At 42.2% G+C, this 27,993-nt stretch overlaps 1 protein-coding gene across 5 annotated transcripts in view; it reads left to right on the forward strand.

Moving 5' to 3' along the window:
- The window catches only part of LOC135205641 (phosphatidylinositol 4-kinase alpha-like), a 259,138-nt gene that overhangs the window by 127,025 nt on the left and 104,120 nt on the right, over nt 1-27,993 (forward strand). For all 5 annotated transcript variants that reach the window (XM_064236454.1, XM_064236453.1, XM_064236456.1 and 2 more), the window contains 5 exons: nt 15,848-15,981; nt 25,566-25,667; nt 26,063-26,236; nt 27,226-27,391; nt 27,766-27,966. In XM_064236454.1, coding sequence (XP_064092524.1) covers nt 15,848-15,981; nt 25,566-25,667; nt 26,063-26,236; nt 27,226-27,391; nt 27,766-27,966 — 777 coding nt within the window. The remainder of the gene's footprint in view (nt 1-15,847; nt 15,982-25,565; nt 25,668-26,062; nt 26,237-27,225; nt 27,392-27,765; nt 27,967-27,993) is intronic.

Consider the following 27,993-nt stretch of genomic DNA (forward strand, 5'->3'; position numbering starts at 1 on the left):
TGACAGCAGGGGGCCTGCCCCATGCTGATCCACTATTGGCTGGTGGCGGTAGGTCTTCGTTTTCATTGGTGGCTTGAACCGGGTCTCAAGCCACTTTCCATGCGTTGATGGTTGCGATACTGTAAGTCCTGCAGCCGCCTAGACCTCCTTAGCGGCGCGGTTACGTCGATGGGCGTTTCGCTATGCTGCGGGACGTCACGGCTAACTTGATTATGATTGGCTGCGGGAGTATCTCGTTCGGGGGCGTCGTCTTCCGTGGAGTTGTCGTGCTCGGTGGTGTCATTGTTGGTGGCAGGTCTTCTCATACTCGTAGGGAGGAGAAATTGTTCCTGCGTCGTATTTAGTGTAGGTCTTACTTGCTGGATGAGAAGCGCCTCCAGCAGGCGTAACCGACGGGCATCAGGGGCCTTCCCGATGATCTTCGTGTTTTGGATGATCACATCCCGGGAGATGGCCTCTTGATGTTTGGTGCGTCAAGAGGCCATCTCCCGGGATGTGATCATCCAAAACACGAAGATCATCGGGAAGGCCCCTGATGCCCGTCGGTTACGCCTGCTGGAGGCGCTTCTCATCCAGCAAGTAAGACCTACACTAAATACGACGCAGGAAGAATTTCTCCTCCCTACGAGTATGAGAAGACCTGCCACCAACAATGACACCACCGAGCACGACAACTCCACGGAAGACGACGCCCCCGAACGAGATACTCCCGCAGCCAATCATAATCAAGTTAGCCGTGACGTCCCGCAGCATAGCGAAACGCCCATCGACGTAACCGCGCCGCTAAGGAGGTCTAGGCGGGGCTGCAGGACCTTTACAGTATCGCAACATCAACGCATGGAAAGTGGCTTGAGACCCGGTTCAAGCCACCAATGAAAACGAAGACCTACCGCCACCAGCCAATAGTAGATCAGCATGGGGCAGGCCCCCTGCTGTCAACTCCAAATATAAACGAGGACGGACACCGCTTCAAGATCAGTCCACCCTCAGCTTCCCAGCCCGAGGATGTCTGGCAGCTCCAGACGAAAGCTTGCTTGCTTCAAAAGAGAGAGAGAGAGAGAGAGAGAGACATATATATATATATCGTTAATGACTTTGATAACTATGGTATCATAGTTTATCTGTAAAATTCAAATATATACACCAATTTTGGCTCTGTATTTGATCATGACCTCCATAGGCGCTCTACTAGCCTGTCTAAGTAGCACGGAAAAAGCCGCTATTCGGAAAATAGAGAAGAATCTTTACAAGTGTAATGCTGCTGAAGTAGCCATTACTTTTAATAAAGTATGCTTGAGAGAGGGTCTATTATCATTATTGTTATCATATTTGAAAATATTAATAAGCATAGTGCATACACATGTACCATGAAAACTCTCATCTCAGTGAGAGAGAGAGAGCATCGAGATGAAGACCGGAGAGAGCGAGCGGAGACGAGAGCAGAGATGAAGGAGAAGAGAGACGAGAGAGAGAGAGAGAGAGAGAGAGAGAGAGAGAGAGAGATGTATATATTTTGGCAAGTTCGCAACCTTTTATTAGAGACTCACCAAAATGACAACATTTTCCCACATTTGCTGACTAAGTTTCTTGATATTTGTGACAGGCTCGCCCTCCCCCAACTTTGCAAGTCTCTGGTGAAAAGACGAGGGATGACTTGTATTCCTTTAAAATTTTACACAATTTATTAATTTAGAACTTTAATCTTGCTAATTATCTACAGTGTTTTCTCTTATGAATTGATGATATTGTTGTTTACATTAACATTAATTTGTTCATTTACGAAACAAACCTTCGGTCTTAACATTAGGATAAATGCTTGGTCACAAGTCATGTGGAGCCACCCACATACCCCTCTTAAATTCGTGACCCCATTAGTTATTTTCTTACCCCCTTCAAGAGAGGACATGCTTTGCTTCCGTCCTTTTAAAGCCAGTTTAGTTTCCCCCTGTTGTTTTGAATCTGTTGTGTTTGCAATTCCCAGGCACTATTGTGAATATGGAGCCTTCTCATGCTTCGAGATTTCCTGGATATCACAAGAAGCAGATAACGCCTGGATATTTTCTTTGACGCTTTTGACGTCAGGGTAGAGCCAGTTGGTACAACTTGACAACAAGGAGTAGGCTTGACCGATTGCTTCAAAAAATAGAAATACATGGAAATTTCTGACCACTTTTCCTCTGTTTGGCTTGTGTTCCCTTATGTATACCACATTTATGTTCTAGGTGACGTAGTTCTTTCAATAACCACAGAGTACTTTGACAAGTCAAAGCTGGCCCTCCTGAAGGTCTCTAACGCAAACTCACAACGTACAGAGCATGACTAAAAAACATATCTGTCATCATGACCTGTGCTGCATTGGCTCATTATCCTGGATTCTGGGGCAAATTGGAAACTGTTTTTCCCAACTACTTTTGAATCTACATAAAAAAACCTGGCTATTGAGTACTCCCACTCTACCAAGGTCAGAGGAAGACAAAAATCCCCGGTCAGTTTCCTGTAATGTGACTGATGTATGGGCTCGGTGGTAACACAACAAGTTTACTCTGATGCAGAGTATGTTTTCACTTAGTAGATCAGAGTTTCTTATATGCACCAGCCAGTTCAATGCTCCTGAGTAATCTGAAGTGTGAAGTGATATTCACATACCGGATGACCCAATCATCAGTCCAATGTGTATCACCATACAGATAATTACAGAGAGACTTCCCTCTGTTCTGACAACCACTCCACAAGATCATTGTCTACTGACAGAATGCTTTTAATGGACAGAAACCTCCTTTATAAAGGCAGTCATGGCCAAAGGGTCTTTCTGTATATGTGAGCCGAAGAATTTTGGAGTCGTGTTACATCCGAGGTGATGCTCTGCACCCAAAATCTTAAAACTGTTAGTTTGAAAAGGGATATTGGGCAAACTCCAGACCTGAGATATTAATTCTACCTATCGGTGGTTCCTCTTCCCTACACGAACCTGGTAGAGAAGATTATGCTAAGATAAACCTTATCAGTCACTCATCTCGGGTCCTCCTCAATTACTGGAACCCCATCCTCCATTCAGGATATGGTGGAACAGGTAGAACGGAGAGTTAGCGTAACCTATAGGTTGTTCCCAGTATCCCAAATGGAATCCTCAGGCTGCTCAAAGGGCGAGAACCCTGAGACAGGTCCTACGTAGTTCAATTATACGGACGATCTCATAGGAAAACCCAAGGGAATGTCCTATGATAATATATTCTACTTAGACACGTCCTTATTATCCTCCTGTCCAAGGAATTAACCTGTTAACAGGACAGGGCTCATTCTTCATAAGGAATGTTACTTTCCAACCATGAAACATCCTATGCGGTGATCTGTTACAATATACGGACATATGTTCAATATGTTACCTTCCATAGAGAAATCCCATATTGCCTGAAACCACCATGGTGCTATTCTTGAGCAACCTAGCACAGAATTGTACCCAACGTCACTTCACCCAACCTCACTCTTGAAGAATGGGAAATTCTCCACCTTCCCCTTCCAGAGCTGATGAAGTTTTAATGACTTTCTTCAGCCAACTGAAGCTCGAACCCACTTTGCTAGGTTCATGACTTCAATACTTAGAAACTAGGCCAGGATGGAAGAGACCCCTTTGAAGATGCTAGGTTAGTCTAGCAAACAACCATTTGGACTAGGCTAAGTAGGTATACGTAGTCAATTAAGAACTGGTTAACTTATTTTAAAGTTGGCAAGACCAAGTTCGCACTGGCTTGGTTAGGTTAGGCTAGGTTAATTCTTCCACCAATTAGGCTAGGCTAACTCCTCCATCACTTAGGCTAGGCTAAGTCCATCAGAGAAGTACGCTAACTAGCCTAGGCTAGGATAGACTAGCTTAATCTAGAAACTCAATGACTTAAGTTAGGGTAAAGTTGTCCAAGAAAGTTTGGACTATACATGCTAGGTTACAACCACAACCTGCTAGGCTGATGTGGTAAAAGTGTTCCAAATGGGTAGCCTAGGCACTAGTCTATGCTTGGTTATGCTTAGAACCTTACTACTCAGACCAAGCTAAGATAGGAAAGGCATGTTCAAGTAGCAAGGCCATGCTAAGTCATCACCCCATTGTTAGGCTAAGTTGATATGTATGACGTGTATGCCGGAACTAGCTAACCCAGGGTTAGGCTAATCTAACTAAGAACTGTACCACTCAAACTAAGCTGAGATAGTAAATGCAGGTTCGAAAGCCAAGACCGCAACCATTAGCTAGGCTAAGCTTGCACATATATGCCCAAACCAGTTAGTTCGGACATTCTAAGCTAAGAACTACTACTCAGATTAAACTAGATAGTAGCCGTAGATTTGGACTAGCTGTATAGGCTATGAATTGAACCACTTGTTAGGCTAAAAAGTATGACTCAGTTAGCTGGTCTATAGCATCTTAGGTTACAAGAGCACTACTTAGGCTTGTCTACCTAAAGTGGTGAAAGAAAGAAGTTCCACCTCCCCCTTTCGACTTGAAGTTTTCTTCATGGCCTGTACACCCAGAACTCACTCAATGAGTAGTCCTGAATCATAGTTCATGGGATACCTATTGCCACCAATTCTACTCCCAACAAAATAAACACTGTCTTGTTCGATCAGACTGAAACGTGTTTCATGATCTTTCGTTAAGAAGAATGGTTCCACAGTACTTAACTGCAAAGGAACCAAGCTATCGATTAACTGTAGCTACTTGTCTAAGAGTCAAAGCGTTTGGTCAATAATCTTATCGGAACAAACCAGATTATACCAAAAAGTATATAAAACAAGGGAATTCTTCTTACCTGTAAAGGTTTGAAGTTTTCTGGGGTCAACCCAAAGTCTGTTAATTCCCACCATGCAGGCTGTATTTGATTACTAAGAGGAATCCATAGATTGGTTGTGATGGGTGCCGTTGGTAGACAGCAGGTGAATGTGGCTGACGCACCTTCACTTCTCTTAGCACGTAAATGAGAGGGTGACACATCTCAATAACTATTGCGTGGACCTTACGGCTATCCAGCATTACATGCATTGTAAAACTACGTTGTTCTCGTACTCATTCTCATGATTAAACCAGCAGTTGCCAATTGGTTTGTGTTTACAGAAAGGAAGGTCATCAGAGGAATACGTTCCTTTCTGGCAATTAAGAATATATCTGTTAAAATGATTGGGACGGTTGGTTTGTGACTGTATCGAACCATTTTTTCATGTTCTACATAAAGAATATTGCCCACAGTTCATTGGACGTTTAATGTTCTGTTAGAACCTTGTACTTCTTCGACAAGTTGTTTGACGAAGACTTTTCGTTGAGACAGGTCGAGTCAAGAAAGAAGTGCCAGAAGGGCCTTATGTAACAGAAACAAGAGTCTAATGACGGACGGAAGGCAAGAACCCATGACGTTTAGAAGAATGAGCTCAAATTGAGCAATTTTAAGGTGTCTGTCTGTTCATTGAAATTTGAAAGTTGGTTCATTGTTATGACAAACCACTTTCAATTTCCTGTACATAAAGGAGGTTGCACAGAGGTCCTTGGACACAATTTCCTTGGGTCCTTTAGTGGCTGCTCAACAAATTGTGTTGTGGCGGGATCACAAAAACAAGTAACCTCCCCACATAAACTTAACCTGTCTGGCTATCAAACCCACCCTCAATCACACTTTCCACTTAACACTAAAAAACACAGCAGGACAATTGCCCCAATACCTACATACCGAACAAAAAACACAAACAGGTACTCACCGCTGGCTTCTGATACCTAGGACTAGGCTGTGCTGTCGTCCACTGGATATAGGCTATAGGGTAGCCAACACACAACCACCGGCGGGATCACAAAAACAAGTAACCTCCCCACATAAACTTAACCTGTCTGGCTATCAAACCCACCCTCAATCACACTTTCCACTTAACACTAAAAAAACACAGCAGGACAATTGGCCCCAATACCTACATACCGAACAAAAACACAAACAGGTACTCACCGCTGGCTTCTGATACCTAGGACTAGGCTGTGCTGTCGTCCACTGGATATAGGCTATAGGGTAGCCAACACACAACCACCGCCGACAACCAAACACAAATCAACCACCCGGGACCCACAACCCCACAAAAACTCAATAACCCAACGACTAAATGCAGATGAACACCAACCGCCTGAAAAAACACGACAACCACACGACTTACAGCAGTACAACAACCCGCCAAAACCAACCCTGCCCCAACCACCACTAACAGACACCGAAAATGCACCACCAACCTTCTTAACCTCACCACAACCAGACAGACACACGCACAACAACTTCACAACCCCAAAATCTATCAAATAACACCCAAACAACGACACACCAAAGGAAAACTGCTGCCAAAACCAACACTGACTTGACCAGACGCCTCACTGTTTACAACTCTCGTAACAGACTTCCATTGACTACCTACAGAGCGCCACATCAGACATGCTTCCGACCGCCATCTAACCACTCCCATTCATTCTTCCACCAATCTCTCTCTCTCTCTCTCTCTCTCTCACACAACCTTTGTAGATGTTGTCAAATATAAACTAAAATTACTCCTCCATATTACCTCCCCCATTACATTTGACAACATCTCCTTACACTCACAACATCCACACTAAATTGCCTTTCGCAACACCCAAGGATGCTCAGATTGCAGGTCCCCTGGATCTTGTTTGAGGACCATCATACACTCTTTCAGTTACATTGCCATTCACTTCTTCCAAACCACTTTCTTTCAAAACTCCCATTATCTCCCTCACTACCATCCTCCCAAATTCCATTCACTACTTCACCGATGTCTTCCAACTCTGGTTCCAACATCTCCCCTATTTCGGCCACCAAACCACTCAGTTCATCCATACTTCTGTCAAACTCCTGCAAAGACTTATCCATCCTATCAACCACCTCCTCCACATTCAGTTTCCTTCTCACTGAAGTCTTACTTGTCCCTGTCAACTCAAACCCACATACACCACAAGTATCATTCCATTCCCCAAAGTCATCCGTAGCACACGCTTTATCAACCGTTTGCACCCTACCACCAACCCCTTTACCATGCCGTTCACGCTTTTCCCTTCCACTTCCTCTCTCCACACTCTTCTGTTTTCTTCCATACTCAACCAACACCAACTGTCGATCTCCCAGACCAATTTGTTCACCAACAGTCGGCTCATACTTATTCACCCTCAACCACTCACTCATCGCATTCTCCCGAACATAGTGTGGTACTTCCCTCCACTTACGGAGCTGGTTATGTGTGCCCTAACCTCATCCAGTCCCCCACCTACTCGCAATTTCCCCAAAACATAACTCAATCCACTCGGGTCCCACTTCCAAAATCTCAAAAGGCCCTTCAAATTTCTCCCTTACTTTATTCACATTCATTCTTCCATCTCAACCACCTCTTTCAACACCTTATCCCCAATCTTAAAACTCTCAAACCTTTCACTCGCTTTCTTCCACAAATCCCGATCACCTTCTGACAGACCCAACCGCGTCTGACAATCCTTTCAAAATTCAACACATATTTACAAGGAGACATACCTATACTCTTCTGCAGTGTGGCATTATATACCAAACTGCACGTCCTACATACATATCCCAATCCTTGTCGCTCTTACTCATCATTCGCAAAATCTCAGTCATCGTCCTAACAGTCCTTTCAGCCAACCCATTCGCACTGGGCATATACGGAGTAGAATACACATGCACAATACCCCATTCCTTCAACATTTCTTCAAATTCCCATCCCACAAACTCAGGTCCATTATCACTCAACATTTTTGCCGGCTTACACACACACATGGGTAACATCACTTGACCCACCATTCGTGCAACAGTTTCACTCCTCTTATCTTTGATGGGAACCACATAAGCAAATTTACTCATGTGATCCACCATCACAATCATCCCCACGTGTCCTCTCGCAGTCCTGGGCAAAGAAACACAATCAATCACAAGCATTTCAAAACGGGCTCTTTCATCTGCAATCGCAACACAGGTGGACTTGCATGCACACTCTGATACTTTCCCCTCTGACAGTCTTCACACGTGACAGCCACATCAACAAACTTACTTCACCCAAGGAGCATACAATCTCTCTCTCATGCATTCCCACAACTTATTTTTTCCCATATGCCCAAACCGATCATGCACCAACAAACACATACTCACAGCTGACTCAACAGAAAACACTGGCACATACACTTCCTTGTCATACACCCCTTCCTGATGCAAAAGTACACTATGTTTTTGCACACCACAAAACGTTTAGCACCTCTTATATACATCCAACTCACATGGCCAGTCTTCCACACGCACTCCTCCCAAAACACATTGTCGCAACACACTTATCTCCAGGCACTTATTTTGCATTTCCTCAATCTCTTCCTCACTCAACAGATCATTCTCACTCCTAGCAATATCAATCATACCCACAAAGTTTGCTACAAACAACATTACCATCTTGAATCCTAGCTACTTGCCTGCCCCCCTTTCTAAGACTTCCATTTCTACATCTTACGTCTATATCGTGGATCCTCAAAAAATCTATCCTAATAAAAAACAAGATGGCATATCATTTTCTCCTATAACTATAAAGTTATGCATTACCTCAAGATCTCCCAACCTAACCTTTAACCGTACCTCTTCCCATACTAAAACATTCTTCCTTGTCCTAACCCATGTATTTCAACACTTGGTAGACTGCCCTTTTTCACTTCCCAATTCCCCAACATCTCTCAAGTTCACTCACCACTGACCCACCCACTGCACCAAGGAAACCTTGGGCCCCTGCCCCTGTCAACCAAACTACAATACTCACTATCATTTACTTGGACAAACGTCACCATTTTCCCTCGAGTCCCATGCATACACACATTCACTACCACGTTCACCTGGTTATCCACATCACAAATCCTCCTCATCACATTCATCCTCAGCTAACTCCCCATTTCCACAATTCTGACTCAGATCCCCTTCACAGTCCCTTTTGTAACCAACCAATTACAACCACGTTCCCCGCACTGAATCATCAAAACCCCACGTTCATTACCAGTACTCACCCTTCCTCGATATTCAACCGGTCTGTCCATCCAAAATACAACAAACACTTTTATTCCAAACAACTCAGCTACTGCTGACAACAATTCATACAACACTTCTCCCTGCCCACCTTGTTCCTCCGCACATGCCACTTCCTTCTGCACATCACTCATCAACTTCACTCGCAACTCATTCACACTACCGGGTACCTCTTCAACCCAGACCCTTACCTTCCAAGTTTTTCAATGCTGAAAACAAACATTCACACATTCTGTCATTCCCTTCAAACATAATCTCTTTTACAACCAACCCCTCAGGTACCATATTCGGATCCCAGTCACTTTTCACAACACCACTGTCCTTACCATGCATCCTAGACATCGTATCAGCAAGTCACATTTTTACTCCCCGGCACATATTCTAAGCTAAAATCAAACTCACTCAAATCCTCAATTGTCCTCGCAATCCTAGCATTCACACTTTCCTCTTGATCATATAAACTAACGGCCGATGATCTGTCCTTATGACAAATTTTACCCCATACAAAAACACTTTCAACGCTTTCACACAAACCTTATTGCCGCAAGCTCCTTCTCAACCACCGAATACTTAAGCTCTGCTTTATTAAAGCTTTACTCACATACGCAATCACTCTCAATTGTCCCTCCCCATTCACCTCTTGCATCTGCACCAAGCATCCTCCCATACTAAACTTACTAGCATCAGCATACAACTCAAGCTTACTGGCATCCTCACTGTGGTCCGGAAAAGCCAAGGTGACGTCCCTAGCAGCCTCCTCTTTCAATCTCTCAAATGCTCCCACCATTAGACTTCATCCACCTCAGCTTAGTACAATTGTACTTCCGCGTCCATTCAGTCAACGGCTTCCCTATACCCGAACAATCCCTAACGAACTTCCTCCCGAACTCAATCAAACCCAAAAACCCTTTAACTCCCGCACGGTCCGGGGACGTGGAAACTCCTTTACTTTTTCCACAAACTTTTCACTCTTCCTTACACCACTCGCACTCACCTTATGACCAAGAAATTCCACTTCCCCAGCCAACCACGTACACTTCTCCAGCTTCACTTTCACTCCAACCTCTTCCAACCGTTCTAACACCTTCTCAAGCAGTTCCACTTCTCCTCAACAGTCTCACTTGCAATCAAAACGTCATCTATAAACACAGTCACCTTCTTCTATCAAAACCAGCCAAAACTACATTCATCGCCCTCTGGAAGGCAGCAGGCGCATTAGCCAATCCAAAGCTTAACCTCTTGAATTGATAGTGGCAGCTACCACTCGAAAAAGCCGTAACATGCCTGCTCCCTTCCTCAAGAGGCATCTGGTAATAGCCCCTTACCAAATCCAATTTGTGAACACTCTCATCCCATGCATCTTATACACACAATCAGACACCACATTCATCGGGAATCGCTCCTTCACAGTCACTATCATTCACCTTCCTGTAATCCACACACATCCTCAAACTCCCATCTGTCTTTTGCGTACTGGGACTATGTGGGACTTATTCCAAGCAAGCCTCTCGCTCCTCTCGATCACTCCCACTCTCTCAAGTTTCCTCACACTGTTCCTCAATCTCTCGGGCAAATAGGCGCAGAAAAGTGTCGGGACGCTGATATATGGGGGTATCGTCATTCAAAACTATCTTGAACTCTGGGAGCTTAGATCCCCTGAAATCCTCATCACCCCGACTCAACGCACCCCGCCTATCCCACAACATCTGCATCAACCGCTCCCTCTCGTCATCACCAACATTTTCATCCACCCCAATTCTTTCTCTCAACTCATCATACTTCCACTCATCACTTTCTTTCATGCTACCTGTCATCACCTGCCGCACCTAACATATCTTTCGTCGTCCACATCCACCAACGTATACAACACCCCACAATCACCTTCACGTATACCCCGCACTCGCTTTTTCCTAACACTCGGCAATGAGGCCACAAAAACCCGAGGAAAAATTCTCCATATCCAAAATCCCGTCGTACACATGCACACTCGCTCTTACCAACGTTGTTTCGCATCCACACCCTCAACCACATATGCACACTTGTCACCTTTGACAATCCCAAGACTATCGGGCCACGCAACTTTCACACTAACAACTTCTCCAACTTCTCGCGGCACTTTTACACTCTCTTTCGCAACCAACGGCACTCCCTTCCATATTTTACTGCTTACTCCTCCATCCCCATCCAAGTACAACTCTCCATGTACATTCCCCTTCCTATGCAACTCAATCATATTCCTGCTCGGATGGACCACCATCCCACACTTCTTCAGGAACCTGTATCCTAACAACATATCATACTTATCACTCCTTCCCTCGATCACACAAAAGTCACCTTCATCCATCACTACCCCTTCGATTTCTACATTTTCACGCAACATTCCCACCACAGGCATACCCAAATTTCCTATTCCCTCGTACCTCCCCTTTACATTTCCTAATTTCACACTCACTCAGCAACTTGTCACATCCATTCTTAAAAAGAACACTGACACTGCACCCAGTATCAATCAAAGCCACCCAAAACCACACCCCTTTGCACCTCACTTTTACACTCATACATTCATGAGCTCTTCCTCCAAACCCTTTTTGCATGCAACAATCCTTCACGCACATGCATCACTCTTACTGACCGCACACCAGAGGACCCACCCAACTGAATCCCCTTTGTACCTAGTTTCCCGAACTCCCAACCTGACTCATCCTCTTTCGCCTACACACACTCGCCACATGACCTTCCATTCCACATTCAACACATTTGCCCGCTGTTCCTTACACATCCTAGCATAATGCCCATTCTTCCCGCAATTACCGCAAACCTCAGTCACACGAGTACCTCGACATCCACTTGCTATATGCCCCTACTTGCCCACACCTGTAACATTAACATCCCTATCTTTCTTACACTCGCTCCACCAAATGCCCTGTTTGCCCACACCCGAAGCAAGCTCCCAACGCCCACCGACATTCATTCTTTCCTGTGCCCTAGCTTTCCACATCTGTAACATTGCTGCTCTCGTTCACGACTAACCGACCCTAATCTTCCAACGCTTGCACTCCGATCTCTCTTAGGGCTAACCATACTTACGTTACTGGCTCTAACGCTCCTATCAACCATTCGCTCTGCCATTCGCCTTGGCCCTTCCAAAACTGCCTCCCTATAGCTCTTAAACTCTGGTATAACATCAGCCACTTCAGTCCTAATACTAACACTTCTACTCTCTTTCATACACCTATCCAACTCATAATCCTCTACTATTTCCAAAATGTCCCCGTTCCACGACAACCTTTCATTCGTCCATCGCATTTTCTCCTTACGTTTCAGATTTACAAACTCATACACACTCTCAGGCACAGTCGCCAACAACTTCCTCACTAACTCTTTACACTCATTTATCCCTTCGTCCCCAAACTTTTTCCTGGCCAATGTTTCCAACCTGCACACATACATCGACAACGACTCACAACATTCATTCTTGCCTCATCAAAACCATGTTTCTCCTATATCTAACACTACTCCTTATCCTCTTCGCCTGTTCCACAATCCTGGCTTTCACACTCTCATACGGCACATTCCCTACACTCATCATTACCCATACATATTCAACAAAAATCCCGTCAAAAAGCCACCCACTCTCTTGCCCAGACTCTCTTATTATCCCCATACTTTGCCTCACAATACCTCTCATATTCCTTAAAAAAATCCCCTATGTCCTACTACAGCCATAGTTTCCTCGTATTGTGCACATCTAGGTATCTCTCTCATATATACAGCCTTTCGTACTTCCCGCTCACTCTCACTTTCGCTACTACCATTCTGATCCCTCTTAACCTCGTCCGAATATAGGGAATCAACTTCCATACTAACATCCATGCTCTCCTCATTACGCTCTTCTTACCCTTCTTTCTACCCACCTGTTTCCACTCACCGCTATCCAAATCACTCTCAGCCCTTTCCCCAATGTATTCAGTCCTAGTCTCATCCTGTCCGTCATCCTTCCTAACCTTCTTTCCCTTAATCGTCTTCTTTTCCTCAGCCCCCTTCTTATTCTTGTCCTCAGGTTTATCCTTATCCTGTCTCTTTTCCCTTCTTCCTTTACCTATCACAAACAAGTCACCTTCGTCACTCGTAGTTTCATCCCCTCGCTCTTCCACTGTCTTTACCACTTCTGAGCCCCCTATCACAAGACCTAGTAGGCCTACCCCCTACAGCTCCCTCTCCCATGAACCCCTTCATCATCTCCTGCACTGCATTCATCATCCCTAAGAATTTTTCATCCATTTTCTCAACCATTCTTTCTTCTGCTCCTTTCACTTCTTCTTTCATTTCCACTTTTGCACTCCTTAGCATTCCTCTCATTTCCTCTAACTCGCTCTTCAGCTCCTCACACTCTACCCTCAACCTCTCATTATCCACCATTCTAATTGTCCTCTTACTTCCCTCTCCAACCTCAACTCCTCCTTCAGCCTCTCCACCTCACTCCAATCCTTCCATCTCAAACTTTCTTTCACCACTCATACACACTAGCCTAGACCAATTGTCCTGCAGCTGCCACACCAACAGTCCCTGTCCGGGCGCCAAAAAATAATGTGGCGGGATCACAAAAAACAAGTAACCTCCCCACATAAACTTAACCTGTCTGGCTATCAAACCCACCCTCAATCACACTTTCCACTTAACACTAAAAAACACAGCAGGACAATTGCCCCAATACCTACATACCGAACAAAAAACACAAACAGGTACTCACCGCTGGCTTCTGATACCTAGGACTAGGCTGTGCTGTCGTCCACTGGATATAGGCTATAGGGTAGCCAACACACAACCACCGCCGACAACCAAACAACAAATCAAACCACCCGGGGACCTTCCACAACCCCACAAAAAACTCAATAACCCAACGACTAAATGCCAGATGAACACCAACCGCCTGAAAAAACACGACAACCACACGACTTACAGCAGTACAACAACCCGCCAAAACCAACCCTGCCCCAACCACCACTAACAGACACCAAAAATGCACCACCAACCTTCTTAACCTCACCACAACCAGACAGACACACGCACAACAACTTCACAACCCCAAAATCTATCAAATAACACCCAAACAACGACACACCAAAGGAAAACTGCTGCCAAAACCAACACTGACTTGACCAGACGCCTCACTGTTTACCAAAACCTCCCCTCTAATCAAAGACTTCCATTGACTACCTACAAGAGCGCCACAACAGACCATGCTTCCGACCGCCATCTAACCACTCCCATTCATTCTTCCACCAATCTCTCTCTCTCTCTCTCTCTCTCACACAACCTTTGTAGATGTTGTCAAATATAAACTAAAATTACTCCTCCATAGTGTAACTCATCCAGCACCCCGGGCGGGTCAGTTGGTATCTTGTCTAAGATGATGGTATGAATGTGAAATGGAGGAGATAACTGGCCTCTTTCCTTTTGAAATTTCTTTCTCCTTCTTTACTTCGAGCAGTAAGAAGAGAGTACCATTATAAGCTGGAACGGACAAGATACAGGTGAGTGAAGTAGCCATACTGTTAGGGTTACTATCAGTGTAAGATAGCAAGGCATTAATCTCTTTAGCAAGGGGGAGAGGAATGATAACAAACCTACATAAGTGGATGAATTGGTTTGTTAGAAGAACAGATGTTCTTATCTTCCTCAGACGCAATGAACTATGACATTGTGTAGAAACCCAGAAGTCTGACTCTATGATATTCATATATATCTTAGATTCTGAAATAATGGTCAGTTGTTTTGTTGAATAATGCTATTCAGAAAACTGATCAAAGGTAGCAAACTCCCAGTTGGTTAATAGTACTTACCTCCCACCAATAGTAAGTCTATCGTAATGTTAAGACCGAAGGTTTGTTTCGTATATGAACAAATGACAAATTTTTAACCAATTTGTATTTTTCATAACTAACAAACCTGAGGTCTTAACATACAAAGGCCCACCTCTAACCACCCCTCTATCAAATAACCTGGGTTGGAAGAATAACTAATGGGGTCATGAGTTAAAGAGGGGTATGTGGGTGGCTCCACATGACTTGTGACCAAGCACAGATGCCAATAGTAGTCCCTTGCTTACACAATTATTTTAAACTTTACCAGTTTCCAGCTGGTGCTAAGTATTTATCCTAATGTTAAGACCTCAGGTTTGTTAGTTATGAAAAATACCAATTGATTAAAAGTTTGTCATATTTGAAAACTAGCAAATCATTTATCATACAAAAAACACATCTCAGTAAAAGAGAGAGAATTGTTATTTTTTTCATTTAATATAATTTAATGTTATTAAAGTTAATACAGTAATTAATATTTGAATATTAGTAATTCATTTTTGTGTCATATTTATTTAGTTATGAAAATATAATCAAAATGCACTAAATATTGAACATTTATCGTAAGAAAAACCCGCGAATGAGCTAGTTTTCCATGAATAATTTTTAGATAGGTTCCACAGATAAATCCACAGATAAATTTAAATTCAACTTTGAATTTAATTTTACACTGAATTTAAAGTTTATTCAACTTTGAATTATGTAGAAAAGTCTGAAAAACTGAAGGATTGGTACTTTTTTCAAGTTTCATTTGTTATAGCACATGGAACATGTAGATTTCATGTGCATATCTGTTGGTCCTGAAACTAAGTGAGTCTGTTCAGATGGATTAGGTAAACACAAAAAGAGTTTTTGATTATATGTATATATATTACAGTAAAATACATTGCATTTCAGGGAGAACTTTCAGAATTGAGGCAGCAAATTCTTAGCCTACTAGAACACCCAGCAGATGTAACCCCAATTGTAAATAAGCTATCTTTTGCTCAGTGCATCTATGTTCTGTCAGTGTACCGTGCAGAAGCCCTGAGGTGAGTCCAGGCTTGTAGCGTACCCGATTTACTGTTTGTTTTTAAAAAGACTAGGACCTAGCAGAAGATAAAATCAATTACATAGCCTCAATCACATTTTCTGTAACTTTGAAACTTGTGAGAGAGTAAAAATTTGTATTATTTTCCTTTGAACGTTAGCTGCAACATGATGGGGTTATTTAAATTGTTTATTTTCTATGTGATGCCAAACCCATTATAGAAAATAAACCAAGAGTTAGTCCCTGCTTGTCTTAAAGGTAATGAAATGTTTTATTATTAATATTATTAGCATGAAACAGACCTTGGATACATGTCATATTGAAAAGAATGGCAGAGTTAACCAAGTTTGGGATATATTTATGGGAATATTAAGACCCATAAAGTAGGCAACCATCTGCACCCTATCAACAGCTAGATTCCTGCCCTGATGTATCAGCTAGCCAGGAAGCTGAATGCTATCTTGACTACATACATCCCCACAGGATTCAGCCTGAAGTCATCAACCAAGTTCTTAGAGACCCCCACCAAAGTTATCGCTTCTATGGACGTTGAGTCCCTGTTCGCTAACGTTCCTATAGACGAAATTATCCAAATAATCTTGGATAGTGCACAGGGACCCCTCCACACCCGTTCTGAACATCTCCGAACATGCTCTCCGTTCCCTGTTGGAGATTTGCGCCAAGAAGGCCCCCCTCTCTGACCACTGTGGATATATGTTCTCCCAGTTCGACGGTGTGGCGATGGGCTCCCCACTCAGAGTCATGTTTGACAATTTCTACATTGGGACTGCTGAGCATAGGGTCTTTAAAAGCAACAACCAGGCAAAAATGTACATGAGGTATATTGATAACACTTTATCGTTTCATGATTGAACATACCAAAGACTGCTGCCTTCCATTCCGTGATGTTTTGGTCAAAGGGAGGGAAGCCCAGTTCACCACTAAAGTCTTCACAAAACCTACAAACCTGGACATATGTCATAATGGAGGGAGTGAATGCCTTGAGAGGTACAAGTGCTCTACAATCAGTAATTTTGTTAGGAGGGCCCTGTTGCACTGCTCCTGGAACAACACTCACGATGAACTAGGGCGAGCTGCCCAGGTTCTTATTGATAATGGCCACCTCATTCATGAAATAGAAAAGTGTATCTAAGGGAACTTGGAAAGCTGGTACCAGCAGGAACCACGCCACAATACCCTTGAACAATTCCATCTTTTCTTCAAAGGGCACTTCCACAGGAAGTATAAGGAAGACGAGGAAGCCCTTAGGAAGATCATTAAAGAGAACATCTGCCCTACCAATCCTCATAAGACTATTCAACTAATTATTTACTATAAAAGTAGAAAATCAGCAGCTTGGTTATGAAGAATAATCCAGCCCCCATGCAGCTGGACCCCTTGAGGAAAACCAACGTGGTGTACCGATGTACTCATGCCCTGCCTAAGGATGCCTTGGCACCTACGTTGGTATGACCACAATGCACCTTTCTAAAAGAATTTCCTGCCATGCCCAGGAGGAGCAATGTTCAACCATGCTAGGACTACCCATAGCCAGAGAATCTCCTGACGAGACGTTGTGCAAAATTTTGAAATCATTGATCAAGCCCCTGACCACCACTGCCTGCACCTCCTGGAAGCCCTGCATATTGGTAAAGAAAAGCCCATACTTAATACTACACAAGAGACCTTCGTCCTTCCCACAGCTGCCAGGTGACCTGCACCGAGCATCCTACAGGAGACGTGGACCAATCAGAATTCAGCAGAGGAACAGAGTCAACATGATTCATCCCACCGCTACTCTCCAGCTTATACCAATGAGCAGCCGCTGCAGGCGACATCAACCAGAATGCTTTGCCTGAGAAGAAATCCCCCCAGGCAGCCAATCATAAACTGACCTCGGATCTGACCGTGCCTATCCCTACTATAAAACCTAACTCATTCACAATGCTCACTCAAAACATCCCTTGCAATGTCCCGAAGATGGCTATGGAAATGGCCAAAACATGTTGACACTAGAGGAATATCAGAGCCTGATAACTACAGGAAAAGACATTCTAGCAGAGACCAAGGTCTGTGACCCTGTTGTAGTCCCAAGGATGTATTTCACCTACAATTGAAATATATATTCCATATATGTTTTTAGTATTGATGATACCAGAAATACTAGATCTTGATATTTCAAAAATACCAGACTAACATCATGAATAAAGGACAATTACTTAGCAGTCTTGGTGATATTGAAAAACAAATTATCAGGAAGATAGAGAAAATTCTTTATAAGATAAATTTGGTTAATTCTGCAATTCTTTTCAGTAAGATATAATAATTATTATTTTGTTAAAGAGGATGGCAGCATCAGTGGAATTGATTTTACATATATATGGTCTTTTCAATTCTTCTTCTTATTCTCTTCTCATCAGGCTGATATTTGCTAATAGCTGGCTGATGTTCATACTCTGGTTAAGAAAATGTCTTATAAAAATACTAATTTATTGATAAGATAACTAAAAGTGGCGTATGGTCACCGAAGAGTTCACAAATCTTAGTTTGGACGTTGTCTAAGGGCGTAATGGGATTCCGTTTCCAACCGTATCATCGGTTCATTTTCAAGGAAGGGTGAGCTTGAATTGATTGGAATGGGGTCGTTCAGCAGTATTTATTGTGTCCCGGGTGCTCTGTCTGGTGAGAGTTGAGTTTTCATTGGCTGAACAGAGGATTAAGTCCCTGAGTCAAGCCGTCTTCCAGAGGTGGATGCTTGCACTGATCTTCGCCAAGAACCTTGGATGGACCTAGAAGATCTTAATGCCTCAGGGACAGATTTCGTCACTATCCAACGACCAATTAAAATCCCTGCTTACCGACCTACCCACCGATTGTACACGCCCTTGCCTGCTATAATTACATGTAAAACAGTATCTTAATTCACTTTGCTGTATACTTTCATAGATGACTGCCTGTGCACTGTCGACACGTTAGAGGAAATAAACCTAAGGCAACTTAAATCTTTATATGTCCTTGGGAAACCTGATACACCAGCTACTTGCTGATGAGAAAAAGATAATAAGAAGAATTGAGAAGATTCTATTTAAATTAAATGCGGTTGAAACAGCATATAATATTATTATTATTATCATTATTATTATTATTATTTTTTTTTTTTTTTTTTTTTTTTTTTTTTTTTTTTTTTTTTTTTTTTGCTCTATCACAGTCCTCCAATTCGACTGGGTGGTATTTATAGTGTGGGGTTCCGGGTTGCATCCTGCCTCCTTAGGAGTCCATCACTTTTCTTACTATGTGCGCCGTTTCTAGGATCACACTCTTCTGCATGAGTCCTGGAGCTACTTCAGACTCTAGTTTTTCTAGATTCCTTTTCAGGGATCTTGGGATCGTGCCTAGTGCTCCTATGATTATGGGTACGATTTCCACTGGCGTATCCCATATTCTTCTTATTTCTATTTTCAGATCTTGATACTTATCCATTTTTTCCCTCTCTTTCTCTTCAACTCTGGTGTCCCATGGTATTGATACTTTCTTCTTGACTTTGTCAATCAACGTCACGTCTGGTCTATTTGCACGTATCACCCTATCTGTTCTGATACCATAGTCCCAGAGGATCTTTGCCTGATCGTTTTCTATCACTCCCTCAGGTTGGTGCTCGTACCACTTATTACTGCAAGGTAGCTGATGTTTCTTGCACAGGCTCCAGTGGAGGGCTTTTGCCACTGAATCATGCCTCTTTTTGTACTGGTTCTGTGCAAGTGCCGGGCATTCGCTTGCTATGTGGTTTATGGTTTCATTTTTCGTATTGCACTTCCTACATATGGGAGAGATGTTATTTCCGTCTATCGTTCTTTGAACATATCTGGTTCTTAGGGCCTGATCTTGTGCCGCTGTTATCATTCCTTCAGTTTCCTTCTTTAGCTCTCCCCTCTGTAGCCATTGCCATGTGTTATCGCTGGCTAGTTCTTTAGTCTGTCTCATGTATTGTCCGTGCATTGGTTTATTGTGCCAGTCCTCTGTTCTGTCTGTCATTCTCCTGTCTCTGTATATTTCTGGGTCTTCGTCTACTTTTATTAGTCCTTCTTCCCATGCACTCTTTAGCCACTCGTCTTCACTGGTTTTCAGATATTGCCCCAGTGCTCTGTTTTCAATGTTGACGCAGTCCTCTATACTTAGTAGTCCTCTCCCTCCTTCCTTTCGTGTTATGTATAGTCTGTCCGTATTTGCTCTTGGGTGAAGTGCTTTGTGTATTGTCATATGTTTCCTGGTTTTCTGATCTATGCTGCGGAGTTCTGCCCTTCGTCCATTCCACTATTCCTGCGCTGTATCTGATTACTGGTACTGCCCATGTGTTTATGGCTTTTATCATAATTCCGGCGTTGAGTTTTGACTTGAGTATCGCCTTTAGTCTCTGCATATATTCATTCCTGATCGTGTCCTTCATCTCTTGGTGTTTTATATCCCCTCCTTCCATTATTCCCAGGTATTTGTATCCTGTCTCATCTATGTGTTTGATGTTGCTCCCATCTGGTAGCTTTATCCCTTCAGTTCTCGTTACTTTGCCTTTTTTGCCTTTTTATTATTATTGTTATTATTATTATTATTTTTTGTTTTTTTTTTTTTTTTTTTTTTTTTTTTGCTCTATCACAGTCCTCCAATTCGACTGGGTGGTATTTATAGTGTGGGGTTCCGGGTTGCATCCTGCCTCCTTAGGAGTCCATCACTTTTCTTACTATGTGCGCCGTTTCTAGGATCACACTCTTCTGCATGAGTCCTGGAGCTACTTCAGACTCTAGTTTTTCTAGATTCCTTTTCAGGGATCTTGGGATCGTGCCTAGTGCTCCTATGATTATGGGTACGATTTCCACTGGCATATCCCATATCCTTCTTATTTCTATTTTCAGATCTTGATACTTATCCATTTTTTCCCTCTCTTTCTCTTCAACTCTGGTGTCCCATGGTATTGATACTTTCTTCTTGACTTTGTCAATCAACGTCACGTCTGGTCTATTTGCACGTATCACCCTATCTGTTCTGATACCATAGTCCCAGAGGATCTTTGCCTGATCGTTTTCTATCACTCCCTCAGGTTGGTGCTCGTACCACTTATTACTGCAAGGTAGCTGATGTTTCTTGCACAGGCTCCAGTGGAGGGCTTTTGCCACTGAATCATGCCTCTTTTTGTACTGGTTCTGTGCAAGTGCCGGGCATTCGCTTGCTATGTGGTTTATGGTTTCATTTTTCGTATTGCACTTCCTACATATGGGAGAGATGTTATTTCCGTCTATCGTTCTTTGAACATATCTGGTTCTTAGGGCCTGATCTTGTGCCGCTGTTATCATTCCTTCAGTTTCCTTCTTTAGCTCTCCCCTCTGTAGCCATTGCCTTGTGTCATCGCTGGCTAGTTCTTTAGTCTGTCTCATGTATTGTCCGTGCATTGGTTTATTGTGCCAGTCCTCTGTTCTGTCTGTCATTCTCCTGTCTCTGTATATTTCTGGGTCTTCGTCTACTTTTATTAGTCCTTCTTCCCATGCACTCTTTAGCCACTCGTCTTCACTGGTTTTCAGATATTGCCCCAGTGCTCTGTTTTCGATGTTGACGCAGTCCTCTATACTTAGTAGTCCTCTCCCTCCTTTCTTTCGTTTTATGTATAGTCTGTCCGTATGTGGTCTTGGGTGTAGTGCTTTGTGTATTGTCATATGTTTCCTGGTTTTCTGATCTATGCTGCGGAGTTCTGCCTTCGTCCATTCCACTATTCCTGCGCTGTATCTGATTACTGGCACTGCCCATGTGTTTATGGCTTTTATCATATTTCCGGCGTTGAGTTTTGACTTGAGTATCGCCTTTAGTCTCTGCATATATTCTTTCCTGATCGTGTCATTCATCTCTTGGTGTTTTATATCCCCTCCTTCCATTATTCCCAGGTATTTGTATCCTGTCTCATCTATGTGTTTGATGTTGCTCCCATCTGGTAGCTTTATCCCTTCAGTTCTCGTTACTTTGCCCTTTTTGTATGTTGACTAAGGCGCATTTTTCTATTCCAAACTCCATCCTGATGTCCCCAGATACAATCCTTACAGTCTGGATTAGGGTATCTATTTCCTTGATGCTCTTACCATACAGCTTGATGTCGTCCATGAACATCAGATGGTTGATTCTGTTGCCTCTTTTCTTGAGTTGGTACCCGGCATCCATCTTCTGTAGTACTTTTGTCATGGGAATCATGGCTACTACGAAGAGTAGTGGGGACAGTGAGTCGCCCTGGAAGATCCCTCTCCTGATATTAACCTCTGCTAGTCTTATTCCAGAGCTTGAATAAGTATTTGTATTCCAGTTGCGCATTGTATTTTTTTTTTTTGAGGAAGCTGATGGTGTTTTTTCCTCTGCCCCATATATTTTCAGGCATTCTATTAGCCATGTGTGTGGTATCATGTTTGAAGGCTTTCTTATAGTCTATCCATGCCATGCTTAGGTTGGTTTTCCTTCTCCTACTGTTCTTCATTACCATTTTGTCTATCAGGAGCTGGTCTTTTGTGCCCCTACACTTCCTTCTGCAGCCTTTCTTGTTGGTGGGGGATGGTGTTTGTCTCCTCTAGGTAGTTGTATAGCCTTTCACTGATGATACCTGTTAGTAACTTCCACATTATTGGTAGGCAGGTGATAGGCCTGTAGTTATTATTATTATTATTATTATTTTTATTATTATATTATTATTATTATTATTATTATTTTTTTGTTTTTTTTTTTTTTTTTTTTTTTTTTTTTTTTTTTGCTCTATCACAGTCCTCCAATTCGACTGGGTGGTATTTATAGTGTGGGGTTCCGGGGTTGCATCCTGCCTCCTTAGGAGTCCATCACTTTTCTTACTATGTTGCCGTTTCTAGGGTATTCACAGCTTCTTCCTGCATGAGACCTGGAGCTACTTCCCAAGGGGCCTCTTATATTTTTTTCTAGATTCCTTTTCAGGGATCTTGGGATCGTGCCTAGTGCTCCTATGATTATGGGTATGATTTCCACTGGCATATCCCATATCCTTCTTATTTCTATTTTCAGATCTTGATACTTATCCATTTTTTCCCTCTCTTTCTCTTCAACTCTGGTGTCCCATGGTATTGCGACATCAATGAGTGATACTTTCTTCTTGACTTTGTCAATCAACGTCACGTCTGGTCTATTTGCACGTATCACCCTATCCGTTCTGATACCATAGTCCCAGAGGATCTTTGCGTGATCGTTTTATCTATCACTCCCTCAGGTTGGTGTGCTCTACCACTTATTACTGCAAGGTAGCTGATGTTTCTTGCACAGGCTCCAGTGGAGGGCTTTTGCCACTGAATCATGCCTCTTTTTGTACTGGTTCTGTGCAAGTGCCGGGCACTCACTTGCTATGTGGTTTATGGTTTCATTTTTCGTATTGCACTTCCTACATATGGGAGAGATGTTATTTCCGTCTATCGTACTTTGAACATATCTGGTTCTTAGGGCCTGATCTTGTGCCGCTGTTATCATTCCTTCAGTTTCCTTCTTTAGCTCTCCCCTCTGTAGCCATTGCCAATTGTCATCGCTGGCTAGTTCTTTAGTCTGTCTCATGTATTTGTCCGTGCATTGGTTTGTTGTGCCAGTCCTCTGTTCTTTCTGTCCTTTCTCCTGTCTCTGTATATTTCTGGGTCTTCGTCTACTTTTATTAGTCTCTTCTGCACTCTTTAGCCACTCGTCTTCACTGGTTTTCAGATATTGCCCCAGTGCTCTGTTTTCAATGTTGACGCAGTCCTCTATACTTAGTAGTCCTCTCCCTCCTTCCTTTCGTGTTATGTATAGTCTGTCCGTATTTGCTCTTGGGTGTAGGGCTTTGTGTATTGTCATTTGTTTCCTGGTTTTCTGATCTATGCTGCGGAGTTCTGCCTTCGTCCATTCCACTATTCCTGCGCTGTATCTGATTACTGGCACTGCCCATGTGTTTATGGCTTTTATCATATTTCCGGCGTTGAGTTTTGACTTGAGTATCGCCTTGAGTCTCTGCATATATTCTTTCCTGATCGTGTCCTTCATCTCTTGGTGTTTTATATCTCCTCCTTCCATTATTCCCAGGTATTTGTATCCTGTCTCATCTATGTGTTTGATGTTGCTCCCATCTGGTAGCTTTATCCCTTCAGTTCTCGTTACTTTGCCTTTTTGTATGTTGACTAAGGCGCATTTCTCTATTCCAAACTCCATTCTGATGTCCCCAGATACAATCCTTACAGTCTGGATTAGGGTATCTATTTCCTTGATGCTCTTACCATACAGCTTGATGTCGTCCATGAACATCAGATGGTTGATTTTGTTGCCTCTTTTCTTGAGTTGGTACCCGGCATCCATCTTCTGTAGTACTTTTGTAATGGGAATCATGGCTACTACGAAGAGTAGTGGGGACAGTGAGTCGCCCTGGAAGATCCCTCTCCTGATATTAACCTCTGCTAGTCTTATTCCAGAGCTTGTAAGTATTGTATTCCAGTTGCGCATTGTATTTTTGAGGAAGCTGATGGTATTTTCCTCTGCCCCATATATTTTCAGGCATTCTATTAGCCATGTGTGTGGTATCATGTCGAAGGCTTTCTTATAGTCTATCCATGCCATGCTTAGGTTGGTTTTCCTTCTCCTACTGTTCTTCATTACCATTTTGTCTATCAGGAGCTGGTCTTTTGTGCCCCTACACTTCCTTCTGCAGCCTTTCTGTTGGTAGGGGATGGTGTTTGTCTCCTCTAGGTAGTTGTATAGCCTTTCACTGATGATACCTGTTAGTAACTTCCACATTATTGGTAGGCAGGTGATAGGCCTGTAGTTACTGGCTATATTTCCCTTACTCTTGTCTTTTTGTACTAAGGATGTTCTTCCTGTGGTCATCCATTTGGGTGCTTGGTGATTTGAGATACAATGCTGGAGTTGTTCTGCTATTCGTGGGTGTAGGGCCTTGAAGTTTTTGAGCCAGTATCCATGGACTTCATCGGGACCTGGGGTTTTCCAGTTTGGCATTTTCTTTAGTTGGTGTCTGACTGTGTCTGTCGTGATCTCTGTGAATCTTTGTTTTATTCTCCCTGTTTCTTCTTCCTTGACTTCCTGGAGCCATGTTGCATGTTTGTTGTGTGATACCGGATTGCTCCATATGTTTTCCCAGAGTCTCTTACTTGGTTCGGCTTCAGGAATTTCTGGGTGGTTGTCGTCCCCTCTTAGTTGGCTGTATAGTCTTTTCTGGTTGGTTCCGAATAGTTTGTTCTGTTGGTATCCCTTATTCCTGTTCATGTACCGTTGGATCTTGTGTGCTTTGGCCTTAAGCCTCTGTTTTACATCTTCTATTGTGTTGTTTAGTCCCCTCTCTTGTACTTTGTATTTCTCGTTGAGTTCCTCCCTTGTTTTCTTGCTTCTTAGCCTTTTTTCCGCCATCTCTTTCAGTTTACTCAAGTCAGATCTCATCACCATGATTTGCTTTTCCAGGCGCCTTTATTATTATTATTATTATTATTATTATTATTATTATTATTATTATTATTATTATTATTATTATTATTATTCAGTCCAGTAAATAATGCAAAATGTTTTCTCTAATAGGGTGAAAAGTTCTCCAGAAGCATATTTCAACCCTATGTTTGAATATCTCTTAGACCCTGCCATTCAGAATGATAAATATGAAATGTGGACTTGTATAAATAGGTAAGTAGCAAATTTAATAGATTTTTGAATGAATGTCTGTAAAGTTTTGCAAAGCATGATTGGTTTAGTGCAGTAGTTGATTTACAGTGAAGGAAATCTAGCATTATGAATTGTATACAGTATTTGCTACTTGTGACTTATTCAGAAACTGATATAACTTTTGGAATAGAATGAGATTTTTAAGTAAACATTTGTAAGTTGTATTTAAAGTATCACAAAGTTATACATGATTTGCTTCAAAGATGTGATGGTTAATTTTAGTCTCAAGTCCTATTCTTTTACATATTATGAATCCTGTCACATATTGTTATATTCATAATTCATGTATATTTTAATGGAAATGCCAAGATGTATTTAGTTGATAAATGTAACACATTGATGTATTTTTTCTATAGAGTTAGTGAGAAGGTGTTCAGCATATTCTTGGAGCGAGTAAGCCACCAGCCACGTGATGAACGGCTTGTAAAACTACTTGTTCTTCATGCTCAGTTCCTGTTAACTCATTTCAACCATACTCAGGTCAAGATCAGACGAGTAGCAGATAAGTTGCTCTCCAAACTTGTCGACAGGTGAGCCATAAATTTAAACCAGCTTTGTGTATTTGCATGCTACAATGGATACCTCATGTGTGGATTTTCTAAATCTAGTCTACCATGAAAATTATGCCTCTAACTTTGGTAGGTACCTGGTGCAGTAACTACAGACTTTGTCTGTCTGTCAATACCAGTATGTACATAGCAACTGTGATTGGATTACTTCACCAGAGAGCGCCAGGTTGAAATTGTAACTGAAACAATTCTTAATATTTTTTGATTCACCTGTTTCAGGACATGGACCTTACCACTACCACAATTATGGTGGACAGAGCTGAGCTGTCAGAGCCCTTTCTCAATGGATTTGGCAGTCTTCAGTGCTAAAGTCGTTAAGGTCCATTCTCTGGTCCTTTATACTTCAATGACCTGCTCCTGAATGGGATCCTATTCCCTTGTCATTGATTAAGGTTCTTTAAGGTTGACTTTAGCTGTCGCCTCAGTTCAGAACCCATTTGCTCTAAAAAGTGGTTCATTCCTGGCCAAAAATGAGAACTTGTCGTATTGGAAATCGGTATTCTTTTGTAGGATCTTAACATTACAGAAAAGAGATTATTCAAGTTTGGTCACTTCAGAAGGTCACAGCTGTCTTCCAAGGTGGTCCTTCTTTCTACACTCTACCACTAATAAGCCAATCTCACTGCAAGGGATGAGTGTTATCCTAGTGTTGATAATTAATTAAACATGCAGATCCCCATTCCATCCATAAGTTGCAAGATGTTCAGAAGTTGGGCACCCCATAGGCTTCATTTAGAAATGTTTCATCAAAGAAGTTTCCAAGTTTATGCTGTGGTCATCAGGGATGTATTTAATTGCATGGTGGGTCATTAGGTAGTGGGGTAAATTCCAGCTCTATAAGTCACTAGCAGTACACCATGATTATGTACTTCATTTTGTACAGTACTCACCTCTGTTTTTTATACATGTTGATATAATGTAATTTTTTCTCGTTTTTACTTCCATATCAGGTTCCCATTACTACTATGGAATGGAAATGTGTTAAGGACAATTTTGGACATTCTTCAAGTTCTTGGTTACTCACTCCAGTTAGATCCAAATGATGCTAATCCAACAATTCCTATTCCAAATACTCCATTCTCCATTACACTTATGGATACTCTTGATGCCAGAGAGGTAAGATTTATTTTTATGACAATTGTTTTGTTAATACATGAATTGTATAGGCATTTTATTGAAGTGTACTTCCTAATATAATTGTTTATAAAACCAATGCACTAATGACTATAACCAAAAGGTCTTTAACGCCACAACAATCAAAGTTATTTTCATATTCTGGCTTGCAAGATTCCTTTAATGCCAGATGAGTATAGATACCATGTGTAATATATACAGTACAGTAGTTATCAGTACAATATATTCTGAGATCTTATTAATTCTTAAATTAATTGTTTTGTAACTATCTCAAAAGTAAGTAAATAATGAATAGAAAATAAGAAAACAATGTGCACTACAGAGTATTTTCAAATTATATTGTATCATTTTTGCAGCATACTGTCAGTGATTTTGCTGCACGTTGCCAAGGAATTCTTCAGGAAGCTATGAAATGGGCACCTGAAGCAACGCGGTCTCATCTCCAGAACTATCAGACCCATCTTGATCAAACTAACCTCTCATCCCATTCAGGTCTTGCCCTTGCAACAGAATCTGTCATGCAGTACGCTGGCCTTAGCACCTCTCACGGGTCATTGGTATGTTTTGCTTTTCAAAATTTAAAA

This window comes from Macrobrachium nipponense, chromosome 24 (genome assembly GCF_015104395.2).
Source record: "Macrobrachium nipponense isolate FS-2020 chromosome 24, ASM1510439v2, whole genome shotgun sequence".
Classification (NCBI taxonomy): Eukaryota; Metazoa; Arthropoda; class Malacostraca; order Decapoda; family Palaemonidae; genus Macrobrachium; species Macrobrachium nipponense.